General features: G+C 41.8%; 1 protein-coding gene across 1 annotated transcript in view; it reads right to left on the bottom strand.

Annotated features, from left to right (window-relative positions):
• Window positions 1-2,514: 2,514 nt before the first annotated feature.
• The window catches only part of LOC107675032 (zinc finger protein 883-like), a 19,355-nt gene continuing 11,433 nt past the window's right edge, over window positions 2,515-10,436 (bottom strand). Inside the window, exon 6 of the mRNA XM_016469227.1 lies at window positions 2,515-3,884. Coding sequence (XP_016324713.1) covers window positions 2,515-3,884 — 1,370 coding nt within the window. The remainder of the gene's footprint in view (window positions 3,885-10,436) is intronic.

Raw genomic sequence — 10,436 nt, 5'->3', positions numbered from 1 at the left:
AGCTCTTGCCATCAGGAAGACGGTATTGGAGCATCAGAGCCTGCTCTGCAACACTGCTCAACAGCTTTTTCCCCCCAGGCTGTGAGAGCCCTCAATTCCAATCACCTCACCCCACGCTGAAAACCCCATTCACAACCCTACCTCCAGAAACCAAGATCCTCTCACCATGGAGGGTCAGAAAGCTCTCGGATTTCATCAAAAATATTTTAATTTGTGTCCGAAGATGAACGAAGGTCCTATGGGTTTGGAACAGTACCGTCGCAAGGGCTGGGCCAAGTGTGCGACCGCACAGGGCCTCGAGCCTCTAGAGGACCACGCTCCCTGCATTTTATGTCGTTTATGTCAAATTTTTTACTGTTTTTCCACCCATTTTGTCCTTTGAAAGACTAAAATAGTCATAGCTGATAGACAGTATACGACTCTGTGTATGAGAATGTGTGAAGCTGTTTGTTGTTAGGATGACAAAAAGTTTTAAAAGTTAAACTTTTAGGCTGGTCTGCCTCAGTGGTCCAACAGCGCTCGTCAATGTCAAAATGTTCGAGATGGCCAATCAAATCAAAGAAGTACAGTAGTACTGTATTAGAAAACTGTTTTACGATAGAAATGTTCAGCGACCGACAGTAATAGACTATCTAGTGATACAAACTACTCAACTTTTTATACAATTTCGCCACTTTTAATTGAAAATATGCAATTATGATTCATGTAAATCATAAATGAACGTGACAAGAGACGTTTGCGTTTTCGACTATTAGACATACGAATAAGAGTGAATGTGCACATTTTAAAATAAAATATTATTTTAAAATAGTGTAAATTGATTACTACTTCATATGAAGAGTTCAGATGCAAAAGCCTCTGAGTGCCGTTTGAAATTTTCTTCTAAAATGAAAATTTTTATCAGGCTCCTATGTGTAGGTTCAGTAATTTCACTTTAATGGCAATGAATAGTTTCTTTTCTTTCCAATATAAGTAAAATAACTAAACATAAACATAGGAGCTTGAGGAAATAACCATTTTAGATGGAACTTAGAGAGGCTTTTGCATCTGAACTCTTCATATATAACTACAAACCTAGAACTTATTTTATCATTCTTATTTACTTATTTAATTGCTTTATTATTATTATGCAGTAGATCTTACAATTATTATAAGCGTGTGCGTGACCGTGATTCGTGCGCAAGCATGTCAGTGAGCACGGCATCACAATCGATCAGATGTGTGTTAAAGTTGCGTTCGTTACTATAGCGACCCCCCCCATCCCACACACACACACACACACACACACACACACACACACAATTGCTGAGGGCCTCGCACGTCAACTTCGCACAGGGCCTTGCGACAGCCATGTTTGGAATGACATGAGGGTGAGTAATTAATGGCAGCATTTTCATTTTTGCGTGAACTATACCTTTAATAGAAGCTATAGACATTTTTACTGGACAAACTGACAGTGACTGAGTTAAAGATGAAATGAAGAGCTGCTCAAACCTCTCTGTTCAGTTTGTCTCCTCTTTCTCTCAGCTTTGCCTCCAGTGAAGCCACCTCTTTCTTCAGCTGACAGATTTCTGTGATGAAATCCTCAATATCCAGCATGGACAGATCAGTTCCTACTGATTTACAGCAGACCACATCCACCTGCGCTTTCATGCTCAACATCTGAACACAAACACACCATGATTATTACAATATATACAATATTTATAATAATAGGGTAGGAGTAGGAATATCAGCTATATAACATTTTATTAATATCTAACACTTCAATTTAGCTGCATTTAATAAACTATACGCCATAACTGAACTATGACTGAGATTTAATCGATTTTAGGCATCCTTCAAAAGTGTCCAGCAAACAATAGTTATATGGTTATATGCTGCACACTTTTACTTTAGGCACAAATTTACCAGCTTTACTGTAATTACTGTAAGTAAAACAATGGTAAATTTGTGCTTAGCCTAATGTGGTTTTATTACAAATACCTAAGTTAAACTCTGGTTACTGTAGTAAAGCCTATAGGTTAATTTTCCTAAACAGATTTGTATAACGAACGCTTCATTTAAGCTCATTAGCGCACTAAAGACAACAAACACATAAATAGTTCAAACACATACCGAGACTATAAGCGCTCCAACCGTCTTTCCTTCTTCAGCGCTTTTACCGGTGGATTTACTGGACTAAGATATGCTCACAGCGCCTCCTACAGCACGAGAAGTGCTCATCTGAGTCAGAACGCCTGCGTGTTAGTAGATATTCTTTCTGCGCCTGCTTTCCTCATTAAAATAAAAACTGCACATTTCATTTCAGTGTACACCGTCATGCTTGCACAGCCCAAAAGACACGATTACATTTTTGAAACGTATAAACTGTTGTGTTTAATGATTTTTCTAAAGTAAAATAAAAATTTAATTAGTAGACAAAAAGTACCCGGATGAACGACCACCTCCACCAAGATTCTGAGGCGTGCATTCGACAGACACTTACTGTCCCATGAGACCACCGGAGCAGATTTATGAAGGACTTTGAAGTGACAAAACTGAACTGACTCTGGGTAGGTTACATGACAGTAACTGGAAAGACTTTTCACCGTGAGTCTTCAAGTGAACCTTTAGACTAGAATGAATGAAAGAACCCTTCACGCACTGTTCACAGTGAAACTCCTTCTTCAGACCCACCCTCTTGTGCTTTTGTAAATTATCAACCTTACTGAAACTCTTCCCACAAACGCTGCAGTGATATGGTTTCTCTCCGGTGTGAATCCGCTCGTGACGATTCAGATTAGATCTTTGACGGAATAGTTTGTCACAGTGTTTGCACTGAAACGGTTTCTCATCAGAGTGTACACTTTGGTGTGACTTTAGAGAAAATAACTGCCTAAAGGTTTTCCCACATATACTGCACTGATACGGCCTCTCATTGGTGTGAACACGCACATGTGTCTTCAGATGAGATCCATGATTGAAGCTCTTCTCGCAGTGAGGACACTTGTACGGTCTTTCTCCCGTGTGGATTCGCTTATGAGCAAGAAGATATTGTTTGGTGCTTAAATACTTGTCACATTCGCTGCAGTGGAAAGACTTTTCACCGTGAGTCTTCAAGTGAACCTTTAGACTAGAATGAATGAAAGAACCCTTCACGCACTGTTCACAGTGAAACTCCTTCTTCAGACCCACCCTCTTGTGCTTTTGTAAATTATCAACCTTACTGAAACTCTTCCCACAAACACTGCAGTGATATGGTTTCTCTCCGGTGTGAATCCTCTCGTGACAATTCAGATTAGATCTTCGACGGAATCGTTTGTCGCAGTGTTTGCACTGAAACGGTTTCTCATCAGAGTGTACACTTTGGTGTGACTTTAGAGAAAATAACTGCCTAAAGGTTTTCCCACATTCACTGCACTGATACGGCCTCTCATTGGTGTGAACACGCACATGTGTTTTCAGATTAGATCCATGATTGAAGCTCTTCTCACAGTGAGGACACTTGTATGGTCTTTCTCCCGTGTGGATTCGCTTATGAGCAAGAAGAGATTGTTTGGTGCTTAAATACTTGTCACATTCGCTGCAGTGGAAAGACTTTTCACCGTGAGTCTTCAAGTGAACTTTTAGACTAGAATGAAAGAAAAAACCCTTCCCGCACTGTTCACAGTGAAACTCCTTCTTCCCGCTGTGCTCTTTTGAATGAAGTCTCCTCTCTTCTGCGGTAGGAAAGCTGGTGTTAGTGAAGTATTTCTGTTCTGTGTGTTGTCTCTCGTGTCTCGTTAGGTTTCCCTGTGAACTCAGTGTTTTTCCACAGGTGGCGCAGGAGAAACTCTTGACCGTCAGCTGCTCGTTTGATGTTAAGTCTGTTTCTCTGTCAGAAGATGAACAGCCTTCGTCATCTGAAATGAACAAAATGGTTATAAATTTTGGGTTTTAAAATATATTTGAGATTTGTTTGTGTCACTCAGGAAATATACAGAAATTCTGTAATGATCTGTCTATATAAGTCTAGGGGTAAACCATTAATAAAAAAATAAAATAATCACAATATGGTTTAGTGCAGTTATCAAATTGCAAAAAGTTAATTAAATATGCACAGACATTAGGGATGTCAACGATTAATCGATTATCGATTAATTGTCAATAAGAGATGCAATTGATTAAAAGCTATCATGGTCGATTAAGCCGTTTAATTTTGGGCTGCGTGCGGCTCATGCGCAAAACACGTGCGAGCGGCTGTGAGTGACTGTGACGGTATATAAATGCATCATCATTCATTCATAATGTACAAATTAAGCTTTTAATGTGATTTAAACTTTAAAGGTACATTAAAATATAAACAACACAAAGTTCTTCAACATGGAAAGTAATAGAAATGTTGTATCTAATTTCCCCAGATAATTGTTTCATATCGTGCGCTTTGCAAGGCTGCGGTAGGACAGATAGGCTATAGGCTATTCATTCCTACAACTTGTTAATTCGTTCCTATGACTTGTTAATTTGTGGCCACTCTCCATGTTTCATTAATTTTGTTCCTTAAATTACCCATGATTTAACTAAAATGAGGGAACAAATTAATAAATCGAACGAATTCTTAATTCATTGCCATGAAATCTTTAATTTCACTTCCCGCATGTTTACCACAGTAAGAGATGCGAAAACGGTGATAAAAAGTGAATGACAATCAAATAAGCCTGCGAAATTAGAGGGTTAGATGGTGAGGATTTAGGAAAAGAAACAATGCCTACATATTATTGAATTTGTGGAAATTCTTGACCAACCAGCAAACCAGAACAAAGCCATGTAAATGGATTCGAACGACATCCAAAAGCATGGTCGCGACAGATTTAAAACAGAAGTGTGGCGCGGCGCTCCATAAACAAGCTCACGGAAAAGGCCAGGATGACAAAGCGCATTCTGTTTGTTTGCTTTATTTTACAAAAGCACAAATCTTCTGTTTTAATTGTGAGTGTGCAAAAATAAAAGTAAACATTTGTGGATTATATCTTACTCCAAAAATTGAGTTTTTTTATGTTTCAGCTGTTCGATCGCGCCGGCGCCTATAGCGCGCACACCCCACATATTCTAGCAATTCATATTTACATCGCAGTCTGTTCATCATCAAAATAAAATACAGTCAACCAAACAAATAAAAAGTTACACTGGTCAGTTTAAATAGACCGTAGTATACCGGTCCACTCTGCTGTTAAGGACGTTTCTGCTCATGTGAAGAGGATGATCTTTTCCGTCTATATGCGAATGCGTGTAAAGTACAAGTCTAGTTTACATTATAAATAATAGTTTAACATTAAAATACATTGAGAATATGGAAACATTTGGATTTGTGCCGAATGAGACGTGAGCAATAACCTCCAAATCGAGCCAAACCCGCGCTCGCTCGTCCTCGTATGCACGCACGCATGCACTGTGTTGCGGGAGAGAGGAAAAAGGAGTTGCCGCTTTAAGACAGCTATGTACGGGAGTTGTAGTCCAGAGTGAGATGCATTATGTGTAATGTAGTTCAGTGTGAAATGTGCTGGAGAGACGTGCCCTCACTGTGTGCTGTGCAGTTGAGAACTGAGGGAGAAAGTTTGTATTCCGCTTAAAAGTTAAGTCAAGTCAGTCCACCCAGGAGCTGTTTTGCACTGTGAACCTGACAACATGAGAACGAGTAAAAAAATGGCATGCATCGGTAATTTTGTCCGTCTCTTCCTTTGCACGAACATGAATTGACGAGCTGTTACGCTGCCGCCGGGAGTCGCTGAAGCGGAGAAAGTAACACTGGGGGCTCGAGTCCGGGATTCGTTCGTCGCAGGTGGTGAGACATACGGACATTTTAAACTGTTAAACCGAACCAGACGTTGTTAGAGAAAAAGTGGAAATGGCGGATACTCGGGAGAGAACGCAAGTGGTGAGAAAACATTCTCATTTAAATACAAGCAGCCTGTGGAATCCTGCGATGTCGGAAAGAATAAAGGAATCATTCATTCAGTGCCATCTGATGAGTTTGTATGTTTACAAAAATGTCTCTATCCACGTCTCTTCTCCTCTTTCTCAACTGGTGCTAAAGTAGCTGCTCCAAAGTCAAAGGTTTAATTCTTAAGAAACACACTCAACTAACTAACAGGCAACGTTCTCATTATTTTGGCAGGGTTCTCTCAAAGTTATGAACAAATGTTCTTCCAGTAATGTTCGTTAAAACGTTCTTTATGAACGTTCGTTAAAAAGTATGTGGTCAAGCACAAACTCATGATTTAGCCTATACAACCTTCGTGCTACGTTTTTAATTGCACTACCTGTTTGAGAGATCATTCAAAAATAACATTTCCATAATGTTTGCACAATTATAAAATGGAATGTTCCTTTAACGTTCGCATAACCATGAAAAACGTTTAAAAATGGACAATGAGAGGACATTCAGATTACATTCAAATACAAAATACAGCCAGAATTTTCTTTAAGACACTTAAAATAAAATCATCTACCAAATGCATATACAGTATCTCACAAAAGTGAGTACACCCCTCACTTTTCAGCAACCATTTTAGTATATCTTCTCAAGGGACAATACTATAGAAATGAAACTTGGATATATTTTAGAGTAGTCAATGTGCTGCTTGTATAGCAGTACAGATTTACTGTCCTCTGAAAATAACTCAACATACAGCCATTATTGTCAAAATAGCTGGCAACAAAAGTGAGTACACCCTAAGTGATAACAGCTGTATGTCGTTTAACCATGCAAAGCCACATGTACTATTCATCATGTTCAGGTTTTTGTCTGCTTGACAGGACCATACAAATTTGTGTATCTTGTATTAGAGCAGTTAAAATTTGGTGCTTTGAGTACAATTCTCTCATACAGACCACTCGATGTTCAACATGGCACCTCATGGCAAAGAACTCTGAGGATTTGAGAATTAGAATTGTTGCTCTCCACAAAGATGGCCTAGGCTATAAGAAGATCTGTAACACCCTTAAACTGAGTTGCAGTACAGTGGCCAGGGTCATACAGAGGTTTTCTAAGACGAGTTCCACTCGGAACAGGCCTCGCAAGGGTCGATCAAAGAAGTTGAGTCCTCGTGCTGTGCGTCAGGTACAGAAGCTGGCTTCAAAAAACAGACACATGAGTGCTGCCAGCATTGCTTTAGAGGTTGCAGAAGCGGGAAGTCAGCTTGTCAGTGCTCAAACCATACGCCGCACTCTGCAACAAGTCAGTTTGCATGGCCATCGTCCCAGAAGGAAGCCTCTTCTAAAGCTAGCTCACAAGAAAGCCTGCAAACAGTTTGCTGAAGACAACCTGTCCAAAAGCATGAATTACTGGAACCATGTCCTCTGTGGTCTGATGAGACTAAGATAAACTTGTTTGGCTCAGATGGTGTCCAGCATGTGTGGCGTCGCCCTGGTGAGGAGTACCAAGGAAATTGTGTCTAGCCTACAGTCAAGCATGGTGGTGGTAGCATCAAGATCTGGGGCTGCATGAGTGCTGCTGGTACTGGGGAGCTGCGGTTCATTGAGGGAAACATGGATTCCAGCATGTACTGTGACATTCTGAAGCAGAACATGATGCCCTCCCTTCAGAAACTGGGCCGAACGGCAGTTTTCCAACATGATAACGACCCCAAACACACCGCCAAGATGACAACTGCCTTGCTGAGAAAGATGAAGGTGTAGGTGATGGAGTGGCCAAGTATGTCTCCAGACCTGAACCCTATTGAGCACCTGTGGGGCATCCTCAAGCGGAAGGTGGAGAAGCGCCATGTGTCTAACATCCAGCAGCTCCGTGATGTCATTATGGAGGAGTGGAAGAGGATCCCAGCAACAACCTGTGCAGCTCTGGTGAATTCCATGCCCAGGAGGATTAAGGCAGTGCTAGATAACAATGGTGCTCACACAAAATATTGACACTTTGGACACAGTTTTGACATATTCACTTAGGGTGTACTCACTTTTGTTGCTAGTTATTTACACAACAATGGTTGTATGTTGAATTATTTTTAGAGGACATTAAATCTGTACTGTTATACAAGCAGCACATTGACTAGTCTAAAGTATATCCAATTTTCATTTCTATAGTATTGTCCCTTGACAACATATAATAAAATGGTTGCTGAAATGTGAGGGGTGTACTCACTTTTGTGAGATACTGTATATCATTTGTTGACTGGCTAAACGAAATGGATGCTCAAGTCTCAAAGACTGATAATAACAACAGTCCATTTAAATGCAGTTCTGCCCCGTGTCCAGCATCCGTTTCAGTAATTAAATGCAGTTCTGCCCCGTGTCCAGCATCCGTTTCAGTAAACAGTCCCACATGTTGCTATGAGCCACAGGTAACACAGCAAACAGCGAGAGCAACCAATCCATTTATTAGTGGGGTGGAAAATGACCATATACATGACAGTGGAATCGATACACAGTGCTACACACAGAGTACTCCAGCAAATTTGAACTACTCACACTCGATATGCACAGATTTAACAGCCAAAAGGATGCTTCAAGGCACACCCACAATAAATCGCCAGCCTTGTAAACATGATGTCTGTGCAACTCAGCATAGCATTCATGAGGATGAAGGTAACACTATGTATTCCATGTCAATGAGTGTTGTATCCCAGAGCTTACTAGGTCCAGCCAACGTGGAAGGAAACCATGTCGGATATTCTGTGACCTGTCATCAGACAGTGGGGAGGAGTGCAATGATCACAGAGAAAGGATCCCCACACTGCGACCAGGTCAGTTTGATGGCTCTACTTCATAGAGAGAATTCTTAAACCGCTTTGAAGATTGTGCCAGAGCTAACCATTGGTCTGAAAGGACAATGACTGTGCAGATGAGGTTATGTCTAGTAGGCGCAGCAGGTGCAGTGATCCACAAGAACCCCAGGTCCAGCCGTTGGGATTATGCCCGCATAGTAGAGGAAGTGGAGGCTGCATACGGTCCTTCATCCGAACACGCTGCTGCCATTGGAATAGAGCTGAGGCAGAAGGTCCACAGGGCAGGTGAGACACTCCATGTGCTAAGGGACGACATTTATGAAAAAGTCTCCATTGCTTATGCAGATCGCTCTGAGAGGGAACAGGACTCTATTAGTGTCGAGGTGTTCACTAATGCCACGCGAGATGCCGATATCGTGCAAAGATTGCTGGAAGAGCGACCACGTACCCTGGCCCACGCCTATGAGATTACACACAGGTCAATTTTCAAGCGACAGCTGAAAACTCATCTCTTTCGAAGCTACTTGACTTCATCGTAAAAAAAATAAAAAAAATAAAAAATCTTTATTTATTCCTTCTCTTTCTAGCTTGTACTTATTTGAACAATGTCTAGAAACTTGGTATTACAGGCACTTCCTGTATCTGTTTGCCTCTTTAAGAAGAATCGCTTTATGTATCCCCCAATTGTAAGTCGCTTTGGATAAAAGCGTCTGCAAAATGACTAAATGTAAATGTAAATGTATGAAACCACACATCGAACAGCCACTAGTGTAACGCAACTTATGCAAATCTGCCGTAAGACCGATGGAACGAAGGACTAGAGCAGCAGCAGTACGTGAACGTCCAGACCAGAGTGGAAGTGACGAGGAATGTTTGGTGCCGTCAACCCCTGAGTGAAGACAGAAAAATTCAACAAGAGGAGTAAAATCAATTGGGAAGAGATTGTCTGTCACAACTGCCAAGGCATTGGTCACATGAGGCGGAACTGTCCTTCACCCAGGCTCAACCTGGAACGTGTGACTCCACCACTTCCTCGGCCTACAGAGACCCAGCCTGCCTCCACAGTTCTCAGAGTCAAGGGGGGTGGGCCAGAAATGTGCATTCATCTGCTGTTGTATGACATGGAAGTCTGTGTCCTGTTGGACAGTGGGGCCAGGAGGAGCGTGTTACCTCGGCTCTGTTATGAAACCATCAAGCCTGATGTAAGACCCCCACTCAAGCTATCCAGGCCCTGCAGGGAATAAGCCCTATAAATGTCAATGTCCTCGGGGAAGTTGGAACCCAAACAGTCAGTGTTAATTTCATTGTAGCAGATGTAGCAGAGGGCATCGAGGCCATTTTGGGGCATCCATTCTTGGAGCAGGCACGGGCATGCCTTGACTTTGGCATTCAGAAGATTGTATTGTTCGGCGAGCAGATTCAATACTTTAATCCAAAGAACAAGCCCAGGGTGCACGTGGTCCGCATAGCACGCACAGCTGTCCTTAAGGCGGGACGTGAATACATCGTTCCAGGCAATGCACATTTTCGGGAGGAAGTACAGGGCAGTGTGCTGCTGAGTCCGACTAAAGGCTTCATGGAGAAGCATCAGGTGATGGTGGCACGGATTATAATTGGTGCCCAGCCAAGTAATCGAGTTCCCGTTAGACTGTATAACCCAGGTACTGTCGCTGTGAAGGTGAGGAAGGGTGTAATTGCCGGAATCCTCCAGCCTGCTGATGTGGTTCAGGCCTC

Source organism: Sinocyclocheilus anshuiensis, unplaced genomic scaffold, assembly GCF_001515605.1.
Source record: "Sinocyclocheilus anshuiensis isolate Anshui unplaced genomic scaffold, SAMN03320099.WGS_v1.1 scaffold1484, whole genome shotgun sequence".
In the NCBI taxonomy this organism is placed as follows: Eukaryota; Metazoa; Chordata; class Actinopteri; order Cypriniformes; family Cyprinidae; genus Sinocyclocheilus; species Sinocyclocheilus anshuiensis.
Note: the sequence above shows the minus strand (reverse complement) of the source record. Positions and strands in the feature narration are given on the sequence as shown.